The 13,710-nt window shown below is 37.6% G+C and overlaps 1 protein-coding gene across 4 annotated transcripts in view; it reads left to right on the top strand.

Moving 5' to 3' along the window:
* Positions 1 to 13,710, top strand: part of LOC114665605 (reticulon-4-like) — an 85,296-nt gene that overhangs the window by 31,260 nt on the left and 40,326 nt on the right. The window contains exons 2-3 of one of the 4 annotated variants that reach the window (XM_028820200.2): positions 5,854 to 5,907; positions 10,057 to 12,366. The exons of 1 other annotated variant lie outside the window; for it this stretch is intronic. In XM_028820200.2, coding sequence (XP_028676033.2) covers positions 5,854 to 5,907; positions 10,057 to 12,366 — 2,364 coding nt within the window. Of the gene's footprint in view, positions 1 to 5,853; positions 5,912 to 10,056; positions 12,367 to 13,710 lie in introns of all 4 variants that reach the window. 2 more of the 4 variants (XM_051919669.1, XM_051919670.1) reach the window with 2 other exon arrangements.

Below are 13,710 nucleotides of genomic sequence, written 5' to 3'. Positions count from 1 at the left end.
GTGCTGCAAATGGATGGAATTCTTGTACCTTCTGCAAATTAATACCATTATACTATATGCTGGTGTGAATGATATTCAATGTCAACAGTCAGAGGTTCTAAAGATGGACTTCGCATTCCTAATTCACTTCACGAAGGAGAGGAGCCTGGCTGCGGGCATCATCATTTTGGGTAGAAGGTTGGATGAAGACTACAGTTGACTGCTGGCATTCAACAACTGAATGAGAGGCTTCTGCAAGAAGCAAAACATCAATTTCATGGACAACTGTTATCTTTTTTGAAAGAGACTTTTCTATAGATGTGACAGCCTACACATCAATGGATTTGGCGCAAGGGTCCTCTCTGAAAATATCTCGTAAGGTGCATTACTTCCTAATTTTAGTTCCTATGTAAGTCATAAACACATAGTAGGATATGATGATGTTGTAGTGGGTTTACCTGTGGATGTGCACTCTATTAGCACTATAGCTGCTGATCATAATTTTTAGCAAAAGATATCTGGACAAATCGGTACCCATATTACTAACCGAGAATAAACCGGATATGGACGCAGGTACATGGCGATGGGACCATGAGACGTACTGCGCCTGCGCGCGTCCCATAAACCGCAAGCAAAGTCTTATCCACCGCGAACGAAGGAGTCACGGTCCAAAAACGAAAGAGCTCAACTAACAAGAATGAGAAATGAAGCAACAACACGCCCATAGCTAACGACTAACGACACAGCCACACAAAAAAGAGGATTCTGCGCTGCACCCCAGAGTCAAACGGAAGAGGCTACGGAGGCCCCACAGGTCCACAAAGATAGTACGAAAGGCGCAGGCTTCCAAAACGCGCTTCTGAATAGGACATGAAGCAACAATGCGCCACGAACTCTCCGTTTTAAACGTACGGCATCCTCACACGTCCAAACCATATAGCATATGCGAATCACATTACAGTGATGCATTATTAACGGTACAACCACAGAAAACGCTCCGTATTAACAGTAAGTGCAATTATCCATATTACTAACGGTAGACAACGGATAACTAATGGAGTCACGGTCACGGCTCCAAAACGATCCAGCTCAACTAACGGAGCTACAAAAGCGAGCCCGCATGGATAAAAACAATAGACGTAGGCGCCTACAATGCGCGTCTGAAACCGCGGAAGCAAAACTGTCTCGGCTCCAAAACCAAACAGCTCTGCATGAACAAATACAATGTACATAGACGCCTACAAGGCGGCAGTAACTGCGGAAGCAAAGCAGGCACGGGTTCAAAACGAAAGACCACAACTAACACAGACGCCTACAGTGCGTGTCTAAAATGCCGCAAGCAATGCAGGCACATATCGCATACATTCATCAATGTATTTTGGGTTACGCCGACAATAATCTCTTTCAAATCTATTTTGGGTTACCCAAGACCAGGGGTTGGCGAGTGAAGCGAGCAGGGGGCGGAGCCCCCTAGTAAACATGGATAACTCAATTGCCGTCTCAAGCTGTCCCAAGATGTCAGTGCATCTGTGCTCTTCTGAGACCCTCAGTTTGGCATTTCTTAATGTGAGCGCATTAGCCAACAAGATATAATATAGTGTATAATTACAATCTTATTAGTAATAGGAATGTAGACTTTAACATTGAGTGAAACATGGCTTAGTAGTGATGGTGCTGCAGTATTAATTGAAGCTGCACCTCTGAATTATAGTTTTGCTTCACACTGTTTGCCAAGGTAAAAAAGGTCTACCAAGTATTTTCTTAAGCCAGTTAAGCTATTAAGATGCCAGGTTTGGTATTTTCGTGTCTGTTGAGAATCTTGGTGTAGCTATTCATAGTATTGCAATCTCTAATATTGACCATTTATTGACCTCCTAAATATAATAAGGCCTTTATTGATGAGTTTTTTCAGATTTAGCATTAATAACAATCTATGACAGGTTCCAAATAGTATGAAAATTCAACTTGCATGTTCATAACCAGTCTGAACATAAAGAGAGAGAATTTATTAATTTACTGCATTCTTTTCACCATAGCCAGCACTTTTTAGTCCGCCCACACTTCAGGCATGACACATGCTGGATTTAGTAATCTCAAAAGGTTTATACATTAACTTGTACCAATGTCTATAAATTGCCACATCTGACCATTTCTGCATTTTATTAGATGTAGAAATACTGATGACTAGAACCAAATTGGTTTCAGTCTCGGTTAACACACAGGAAATTTTTTGTTGGTTATGATTGTATCTCAAGGATCCATGATATTTTTATAGGGTATACCACAAGGATATATTTCCTTCCCAATATTTTCAGTTTACGTTTTCCTGTTCGGCCTGATTATTTCAAAATATAAAATGAGCTACCACAGTTATGAAGACGACGTACAGATAATACTTAACCTGTAGCACCCAGTGACACTGACCCTCTGTGCCCTTTGATCCAATGTCTGTCTTGTATTACTGAATTGATGAATAGTAATTTTCCCTAGCTAAATAAGGAAAAAAACATTTTAGTTGTTGGGGGGGAAAAATGATAATAGCGAAGATCTTAGAAATAAAACTTGGCACTCAAAAGTCAAGGTGGAAGTTAAGAGCTTAGGTGTGATCATGGATTCTGATTTAAACCTTAAATCACACAATAACTATGTTACTAGGTATGCATTTTTCCCTTAAGAAATGTTGCAGAAGTTAATACCTCTTATATCATTGCAAGATGTTTTTAGTTGGCTAGTAATTCTTCCTTAACAGGACTACCTGTGATATCAGCCAGTTGCAGTTCGTTGAAAAGGCAGCAGCGAAAATCTTAAACAGCAAAAGACAATCTGAGCAGTCTCGCTGGTTTTATTTAGCATTGTTAGATTGGTTACCTGTGTTCCTGTGAAGAGGGATTGCATGAAGCAAAGCCCAAACATGCTGAAGGGATTATAACTCTTAACTGGGAATTCCCCAGAAGGACCTAGAAAAGGTGGCTGTAGATAGTATAACCTGGTATGTTCATCATGGCATGAGATCTTTGCTGGGAAAAACATGTATAAAGTCAAGTAATATGTTTCATTCTTTATAGATTAGCTGACTATTAAAGGAATATTCACAAAAAAATTTTTTATGTTACCCAGTTCAATCATTTCCCAGCTGCCCCGAAGAGTATTGCCCTCATTGAACGTCTGCATCAGGCGCATGGACTGCTGGGTTCAAGAAGGGCTGGCGAGAACTTTAAAAGAGAGCCAGCTCAACAGAAGGGCATAGTTGTTTGTTTGTCATCACTGTCAGAGTTTGCCTGTGTGGATATTATGTGGGTGTCCTGCATTACTGTTGTATTGGATTCAAGTTTTTTCTTGTGCCCGTCTGCATTGGCTTCATCGGAGGGGGCACTCCCATGCATCTCAACACGAAACACTTCAGAAACGGTAGGACAAACTTGATACTCTCCTCTACAGTTCACAGGATCTGAGATAATATTCTCATTTCCCATGATTGCCTAATGTCATTGGAGCATGGGACTGTACTTCGATTCATATCAAGGCCCCATCAGGTGCAAATGAAGGTGATTGTACAGGTAGTGTATCCTATAATATTACAGGTGAAAACGGCTGATAGGCCTGTTGACATAGTGAATGAATTTGTCTAACATAAATGCCACAAGTAGACTCTCAGATGATCGGTGCTGCATCTTACATCATTTCGTACATGGAGGATAGATGGCCTGTGTTAGTTTGACTCCAGAATTTTTAGGGAATTACAGCTGTATTGGACATTTGAACAAGGTAGTACACATACATATTTAGAAATCACAGCGAAGCATACATTTTGCTCAAAATTGGTACGTATTATACAAGTTATCATGGTTGGGAACCTTTTTAGAGATGGGGGCCATGCTTGTAGACAGTTTTTAATGACCCCATTCCCTAAACTCAACCCTGGCCCACAAACCAGATATAATGCAGCTCTGTCTTGGACAAGGACACAAATTGAAATGACCTTTGCCCACCTAAATTTCATTGTCTAAAAAGGCTGAGTGTTGCATCCAACAGAGCATGTGATGTAATTGTTATATGCTCCGTCTTACACAACATAACCACCTTCAGAAAAGAAAGGGCCCCTGAGTTGGTGGTGAAGCCTGGTGATGACCTTAAGCCACACTGCACCTTGAGCAATCCAGTGGCAGAGCTGGCAGAGACAGAATGTTATGTTCATTACCCAAGACAGTTTACTTCCTTTCAGACTTCAAGGGGGGGAGAGTGATTAATAAGTACACACAAATTTATTTCTGAAGTAGTTGTATCTGCAACTTGATTTTGGTTTTCGTCTGTTCATCTAGCTCCAAGTCTTACTGTATTTTTCTCATTTTTAATATTCTGCATGTCCGATATTCTTTGTACAAAGCATCCACATTTTTTCTGTAAATATCAAATGCAAATGCCTTAGGATTTTTGTCTGCATGGTACGGTACCTCTGTAGTAATATGTACTAACCCTTCTGCCATGTCACATGTTCACAAAATACAGCAAATGGTTCAAGAAGCTTTATTTAACCTCCCCATCTCCCTTTTTCGATGTGGACTATATACCAGAAGGGACATGTGTGCTGTGTTATGTAATAATATAATGTAATAATCATCAATAAAATAAATGTACTTAAAACGGTTTAAGCTATGATATGTAAGGTTTGAAGTATAGGAGGGGCAGTCAAAAAGTTCCTAGAATTGATGATATATAGTGGGAGAGTGAGAGATCAGATTAGGCACACATTGTTGTGGAGAGGAGTGCAGCACTTCTGTAGACCAGTTACAACAGATCTGGATTGGTTTTGGCGTGTAGTATTGTTTTAATTATTGTTTTAAGATCTTAGTCCACTTCTGCAAAATAATTGCTATTTTTCTAAGCATATGTGGATATTTCACTTCATTTATACAGCCTCTTTAGATAAAGGTAATGCAACTGAGGAAGAAAAATTTAAATCTGATTTTGCCATGATTTATTAAATGAAAAATGAACAGATGTGCCATTTCTGTTTCTAAAAAATATATGCATCTCTTTGGCTCTAATAGCTGATATTGCACCTTTTGGCTGAAATAGTTCTCTTTGGCCGCGGAGCTGCTTTTATGCCAACTCCATGTCCCACCGATGACAAAATGAATTCTCCTAGATGTGATATTTTCAGTAATATTAGATTATACAAGGAATGATTAATTTTCATGTATGAATTATAAACTTGTTTGGGGTATGCTTTTGTGCTCAACTTTGAAAATAAGCAGGGCTTAAAACTTTTAAATTGGAAAGAGGTGTGACTAAGGGGAGAGAGGCAAGGTGTATCATTTAAAATGACAGGTTTACATTCATGCTGCACCCGTTTTACTTACTGTGCACAGTACTTTGTATTCTTTATAAACTGAAAATAAACATTCGTAATGTGTGAAGGTGCATTACCTTTTTCTTTTTTTTTTTTTCTTTTTCTGAAAGGTAGCATTTAGATCTTTATTGGGATGGCCACAAATTGTCAATAGTTGCACATTTTTTCTGCAGACAACTTTGATTTTCATTTTTGGAGTGAAGAATCTTCCTTATAATAGATGATGCAATTGTCTCATTTGAGAACCCTAATCCATAGTTTCAGGAAGACATGAAGCAATCATGCTCCCACACATCTGGTACCTGTAATTTTTAAATAGTTTACTGTCAAAGGATTCTGAGGTATCTGGAGAAGTAATATGGTTGCTGTAGCCTGTGTTATAAAAATGATAGAAATATATAAAGCTCTTAGATTTTTTTTTTGTTTGTGCTTTCTTGGTTTCTTGCCTTGCACTCTGTCTTGCAAACAACTGATTGTGTTTTTCTTCTGTTTTTCCTACTGAGCTACACCTGTTTGTTTTACAGATGAGACCCTTTTTCCTTCTGCTCCATCTGAGCCTCTGCTGCATCCTTTTCCAGGCAAGTTCTCTGTGCTAGCTGTTTTGTAACTGACTTTTTATGTGTTTTCCTTGTTCTTTATTTCTTTGTATAGTTCACATGCTTTGGTTGGTGAATTTTGGTATGCTAAATAATAGAGATGTAGACATATTTCAGTGTATAAAATTGTGGACTGTAGATTAAGAATAAATTACACCTTGCATGCTACACAGCCTAGAGTGCAACTGTGACAATGCATGTTGTGTTGTGGGATTTTAGTAGACCTCCTGAGATGTAAACAATAACTGCCATTTACCAGTCACAAATAAGATGCACCACATCATTTAGAGGAACCATGTAACAAGGGTGTTTGTAAGTGCCTTCCAACATATGTATCTTGAAGAATGACAATTCTAATAAGCATCGGATGCCTGGTGTGCACTTTAGGGATGCTGGTGAGCATTCCCCAATTCAATCAACTCCACCTGGAGACGCCTTTTGGTTTTTTTTTTTTTTTTGCGCTTGCAGGATTACCATACTATATAGAGCAGGGGTCTCCAGTCACAGTCCTGAAGGGCCGCAGTGGCTGCAGGTTTTTGTTCTAACCCGGTTGCTTAATTAGAAAGCAATTCTGCCAATAATTGAATTTCATGGCTTGCTAGTGCTTTAACTCTGCTATGTCAGGTTATTCTCATATCCTAGACTTTCTTCCCCTATCTAAGGATATCATCCAAATGATTTGAAGGCAAAAATGGATGAGCAATTCTCATTCACTTTTTTTCTCTTTACTTTCTTTCCAAGTATTTAATTAAACCAAATAATGCAAGATAAATACACACTGGCGTAAATGGTAACAAGCCAAATGGAGAAATGCTGGTCTCTTTTGTCATTCGCATGTTATTGCTAATTAGGATCCATTAAAAACTGAATGAATACAGCTGTTTAAGATGAAAATAAGCAATAAGCATTCAAAATCTTAATGAGCGAGACAACTAAAGTGAAGCAGAAGTGTTACTTGAGCAATTAGTGCTTCTTATAATCAATTGGGTTGGAGCAAAAACCTGCAGCCACTGCGGCCCTCCAGGACTGTGATTGGAGACCCCTGCTATAGAGTATGACTGGAGAATGCCAGACAAGCTGTTCTCCCCAGTACTCTTGTAAGCCTCACCCACAGTATCCTCTAGTAGCTTGAGTATCCTTTTTAGCAAAACTGTTTTGAGGTTTTAGTTTTACACTGTACAATAACATACTCTTCAAACTTGTTTCTTTGCTCCCAGAGATGTAATCTATTCCCTTTACTGAAACTTATTTTGAGTTAAGTTTGAATTAGTGGAAGAGATGATGAATAATGTGACAAGTGTGACAAGTAGCATGGCATTATTTTAGAAGAATATACTGCACTTAATACATATTGATGATATATTAAATGTCCTCATTAAAGAAATGTTCCTTTTGTCTTCTAAGATCCCAAGAACATATCACAGTTGTCCTATTTTTTCACAGTAGGCTGCTTTGTGTTGTGATTTGTACATCTTCTCTACCACCTTCCCCACCCCCCAACTTCATGTGCATGCATCATTTGCATGCATGATGGCTTGACATATTTATGAAAGTCAATTGATTTTTACAAGCTCAGTTTTTCAATCTTGTATGCATTTTGTTATATATACAGTTGTGGCCAAAAGTTTTGAGAATGACACAAGTATTGGTTTTCACAAAGTTTGCTGCTTCAGTGTTTTTAGATCTTTCTGTCAGATGTTTCTTTGGTATACTGAAGTATAATTACAAGCATTTCACAAGTTTCAAAGGCTTTTATTGACAATTACATTGTTTATGCAGAGTCCATATTTGCAGTGTTGGCCCTTCTTTATCAAGATCTCTGCAATTCGCCCTGGCATGCTGTCAATCAACTTCTTGGCCAAATCCTGCCTGATGCCAGTCCATGCTTGCATAATCAATGCTTGGAGTTTGTCAGAATTTGTGGGCTTTTGTTTGTCCACCTGCCTCTTGAGGATTGACCACAAGTTCTCAATGGGATTGAGGTCTGGGGAGTTTCCTGGTGTTGGACCCAAAATTTCAATGTTTTGTTCCCCAAGCCACTCGGTTATCACTTTTGCCTTATGGCACGGTGCTCCATCATACTGGAAAAGGCATTGTTTGTCACCAAACTGTTCTTGGATGGTTGGGAGAAGTTTCTCTTGGAGGATGTTTTGGTACCAAAAACTCACAAATTCTGACAAACACCAAGCATTGATTATACAAGAATAGAATAGGCTGGCATCAGACAGGATTTGGCCCAGAAGTTTATTGACAGCATGCCAGGGCGAATTGCAGAGGTCTTGATAAAGAAGGGCCAACACTGCAAATATTGACTTTCTGCATAAACTTAATGTAATTGTCAATAAAAGCCTTTGAAACTTATGAAATACTTGTAATTATACTTCAGTATACCATAGAAACATCTGACAAAAAGATGTAAAAACACTGAAGCAGCAAACTTTGTGAAAACCAATACTCAAAACTTTTGACCACGACTGTAGGGCTTTCAGTGCCACATTCCCAAATATTAGACTCGGCAGCCTAAAATGTATTAAGTTTAAATTTATAGAAAAATACTTAGTTTTGAATTATATAATTCAGTTTTATGTATTATGTGTTTAGCAGTTTATACTGTCTTTATGAAATATTCCTATTTAAAATTAATTTTATTCTTTAACTTAAAACTCAAGTTAATGTTGCTTTTACAGTAGTTGGGCCTAGACCAGAGAGTAAAAATACTGTTCCAAAGTTTCAGAGCAACAGAGAACTGTGATACCTTGATTACAGCAGCTTAGGTTGTTTCGGTGTCTTTTCTCTTGCAGTGATATGCACGCTTAATTTTGTTATCTTAATGTTCTGTTTTATGTTTCTCACTATTTGCACTGTTGTAATTCACCTTGTTTGTTTTTTGAATTTCTTCTTTACTTTGTAAATTAGACAGGCTTTCCCAAACTTGTGCAATATTTTTAAATTTGGCCATTTTTAATATACTGTATAGTTACCCCTGCTTTCTTTTTGATGTGCTAAAACCCTCATATTGATATCTTTTAAGCATTGAACCAACAAGACGGAAGTGCTACTTAAAAGAATGTTCTGACGAGATTAAACACCGCATATTTCAGTTGAAAAACTTGCCTGGTTTTCAGTTATTCACAAACTTTTTTTTTTTTTTCTTCTCCTAAACACTTAGCCATTGTCACCAGTTCTGTAAACTTTATTTGCCTGGTTAGGGTTATAGAGTAACATCTGAAAGTTTGTGCAGATCCAGAATGGTCACATAGTGATTTTGATCGGTCTTGTATACTCAATTACAACTTAACGTTTCCTTCTGTATTAGAAGCTCATTTTAGGTGTGCCTATACAAGTCTGGTTGATATTTATTTCTGTAAATATACTTATCCCATTTTTTGTTTTGATTTTCTCTTCCCCAGAAAAGCAAAAAATTCAGCACTTTTGCGTAATTGCTGTATAGTGGCTGCAAACCAGTTTCATGTTACTTTCGTAGTGTGGTAGCATTTGATCAAAGTTCAACATTGTGTAAATGTGTCTATTGTCTTCATGATTCCTTCTGATAGGTTTTGTAGCTCTTCTGTCATGTTTTATCAGTGTGCTAATTTTAAAACTGATGTAACATTACACATTTCCTTTGGGAGAGTTGCTTTAGTACATCATCAGGTTGCTAGTTTGGCAAAAGCAGTGGAAACCAGTTATAAATCAAGCTATATTGCTGCATATATTTTGCAGTGATTGAATTACTGAAGCAATTTGTTTGAGACCTACTAATATCACCTTGTTTATGTATAGTACGAGTTTGTGGAAAGTCTGTGTGTCTTGCATAGTCAAGCAGATGAAGACAAATGTTAATCAGTCATAGTGAAGTAATGCACCAATCAATGAATGTCTAAATTCTGAAGCTCTTATAAGTGGTATAGTGAGATTTACTATGTTTTTAGATCAAGGGAGTACTGCTGTATTCCACGTTCATTTGTGAAAATGTAATTTGAACCTTTGAACCATTACTTAAGTTCTGCATTAAAAGAGTAAACCTTAATGCTTTTAAGACAGTTCCTGAACATCATGCAGATTTCTAATACATCAGAAGATTTTTGCCCAATTTTTACACATTTTTGTCATTTTTGTTCATGGTCACAGAGAGCTCTGTGGAACTTCCTGCTCAGCTGCTTCAGCCAAGGGATTCTGCTGCACTAACTTTTGAAATTGCTGCTCCTGTTTCCTCTTTATCTCCTCTTCATTCTCCTGATTCATTGGAAGAACTTTGTTTTTCTGAAAGTCCAGACCAAGTCTATTGTTTTGAAACTGAAGCTAGTGTCTCACAAATCAATAAGAATTTGTCATCAGTATTGGGCGAAAAGGTTTTGTTTGCAGAGGATAACTTAGAGAGTCAAACCAAGAAAGCTGGAGTGAGTCTTGACCATGATATCGTGTTCGGACATTCATTAGAAATCCAGTCCGCCTCAGGCATTTCAAAGGATAATGAACTGTCTGCTGAGACTACTCAACAGGAAGATGTACTCCAGAAAAGCCCTTTTGATTCTTTACATGCTTGTGCTATGTCTGAGCTCACAGAGCATACTGGTACAGGGTTTAAAAGCTCTGGCAGCAATGTAGGGGACATTTCAAAGAGAGAGCAGACAGTTGATGGCGCAGTTGAGTCATCTCAGGATACCCCACTCAGTACATTGGGTAAAATTAATGAAACTAGTGTACCCAGCCTTGAAAAGAAAGGAGACACTACTGTAGGGTTTCAGGGTCTCTTGGAAGAAAGTGGTAATGAGTTGAAGCTTTCTTTAGTTAGTACTTCTAATGAAACTCCTGAATCTCCAGAAACTATATCCCCTGCAGTGCCATCACCTCTTATTCCTGAAGTGAAATCTTCATTGGCCACTCAACCATATGTGACATTTGCAACTTTTGATCCTACTCAGGCATTTCAGTCCCCATTGCCCAGTGTGGAAGTTTTTGGCAGGGATGTATCTGTAAAAGAAGATTCTTTTCTTAAAGATATTTCTGATCAGATGGATGCAGAGCCTGTCATGAGCCATCTTCAGTTTAAACCAGTTATGCCCTCTACTGTTGTTTTGTCCCATGTTGTAGAAGTAACAGATGACGGTACAACTATAAAGATTTGTGAAAGTCCTACACCTGACATTGTACAAGGGGCTTGTGATAGTGAACAAGATTTGTCAACTTTAAAGTCTGGAGATGATGCAACTGTTGATCTTGTTCAAGTATCAGAGTCTATCAAGGAGTTAAGGGACCCTTTCATGAATTTAGCTGACTCGCCTCAAGAGACTGTTGGATCTGTTATGCCACCATCTCTGCCAGATATCTTGGAGTCTCCTTTAAGTTCAGGTAAAGTTGCATCTGGATCTTCAGAGGGAACTCCCGATTCTGATATATGCCCTGTTAGGAAGGAACATTTAGATACAATTACAGAGACCCTGGATGCTTCAGTCATTGAAGGAAAAACGACTATTGAAGCAGAGGTAGATATTTCAATGAAGTATGAAACTTTAAATGATATCACTTTGGGTGAACATGAAAATGTACCTGCTTTTGGACTAGATAGCCAGCTTACTGCATGTGATTTGGTAAAGGAAGCACAAAATATGACCAGTGATACCTTTTATCCTTCTGCAAATGTTGAGGAAAATCTTATTGTAGACAATATGGATACATTTTTATGTATTACACAGGAAGTAGTCACTCTGAATGTTGCTGCATCTGGGGATGCAAAATCATCTAATGTAATTGGTCAGCAGGAGACTTGGAAACTTCTTCAACAGGATCAATCCATTGTGTCCGACATGGAAGAAAATGTACCTATTGTTACATCTTCAGGTTTTGAAATTGAAAATGAAGATGACATGTTAGAAGAAGTTAAGACATTAATTCAAGGATCTCGTGAGTCTGCAGATGAAATCTCTCCTTTGAAACATGCCGAAGAAGTCAAAACATCTGTTTACCAAGAATTACTACCTGAAGAATTTGAAATAATAGATCCTTTACCTACCAAGTTAACAGAAAATGCAAATGACTTTTTGGAAGCTATGGATAAATCTGAAGTTGCAGCCATTTCTGAACAACTTATGACACAAGATGCCCATACATCCAGCTTTAAGGTAGCTGAAGAAATTGCAAATGTGCATGCATTTTGTGCAAAGAAAGCCGATGATCAGTTTTTAGAACTGATGCCAGAGGAAGAGAAACTGGAATCTGTACAAGAAACTAAGATTATTGCTAGCAAATATTTAGCTGAAGATAAAATTCCTGAAGTTTCTGCAGAAGCTCCCTGGATAGCTACACAGATTTCTAGTGTCCATTCTACTACTGAAGAACTCTGCCAACCAGTACTACTTTTAAGGAAGGAGGAGGACAAGGCACCTGCTGAAAGAACTGAAGTATCCAAAGTTGATCGGTCAGAAAGTCTGAACGGAGCAGGTAATTTTAACATGTATCACATACCAGCCTGTTACAAACATCACTCATTATTATTATTTTTTTTTTTTTTGTCTAGTGTTGCATGTTATAGTAAACTGTGTTTCTCTTCTTTGAAAGTTGGGTTGATGGTTTATTTTTTGGGCATATATCCTCATTTTTACACACTTCCATATACAACCTGTACATTTTTTTTTTTCCAAATGTTAAACGCAATATAATTTGTTGCATAAAGATTTTCTCTCGGGTAGTGATTAATGTTATTTTCCAGTGGTGTGTCAGAAGTTGCCTGTTGTAAAATATTAGCAATGGAGTATATGGTGAGGTGAGACTGAATATCCCAGTGTTCGGCAACATTTTATTTGATAGCTCATAAGTCTGTTAATTTTTATTGCATGCTCATAATTTTAATAGAGGCTCATAATTTTAATAGAGGAGTAGGAACCTATTCTGGTAGCAGCAGGCACTAAAGTAGATTCTAAACCAAGAAGGAATAACGGTCTTAACACATACATTTGCACAGGGGAAATTACAATACTACGGTAAACCTGTCATCCAGTTTTGTGTGTGTGTGGATTTTTTTTTTTTTTTTAAATTTACTGAAAACTCAGGAATATACCCTATCCTAGGTTTGAACTTACCCTCTAGCCACCTTGAGGTAGAAACGCTACAATGATATAAAATATACGCAGCTATTTTCATTTTGATTTTATATTTGTAAATATTTAATATATTCTGGCATTTTATTTTATATATTCAGTTTGTGAAAATGAAAAAATAACGGTTGAAATTACTGTGGCCAAGAATACTCTTAGTGCCTATTTACATAAATTTATTAAGACTATATGGTTTGTTAATGTTGAAATTAAATGGTGGTTAACTCATTATACTCTAGGAGGAATAGAATATACTCACTGTGCACATATACCTAAGTAATAAACTAAGCATAGACACTAAGCTATTACAGCCACAGAATTCCTATTTGGACAGATAGTTGTTAAATTAATAGTGTATTCTGTGAAAGAAAATGTAGATTATAATTACACTATGGGTGAGCAGAGGTAGAAAGCACATCTTATGAAAATTATATAGATTTACTAGTTGACTTGATAGTACCTACTACCAACATACTGGAAACGTTTTAAAAGACTAATGGGTTGGGAAGTTAAGTGGCCTATGGTACAAATTAAGAGAAGTGTGCTTATAAATGAAGTTGTGGCCACATCAACGATCAAGTTTGTAGTTCTGAGCTCTATATTTGAAGGAAAACCGAGAAAATGCCAGAGAAAAATTAATCCCAAGACTTGGGCTACAAACTGCTTCGATTGGTGCCGAGTCATAAATTTT

The sequence above is a fragment of the Erpetoichthys calabaricus genome, chromosome 15 (assembly GCF_900747795.2).
Source record: "Erpetoichthys calabaricus chromosome 15, fErpCal1.3, whole genome shotgun sequence".
NCBI lineage: Eukaryota > Metazoa > Chordata > Cladistia > Polypteriformes > Polypteridae > Erpetoichthys > Erpetoichthys calabaricus.
This window is presented reverse-complemented; position numbering and strand designations above follow the sequence as displayed.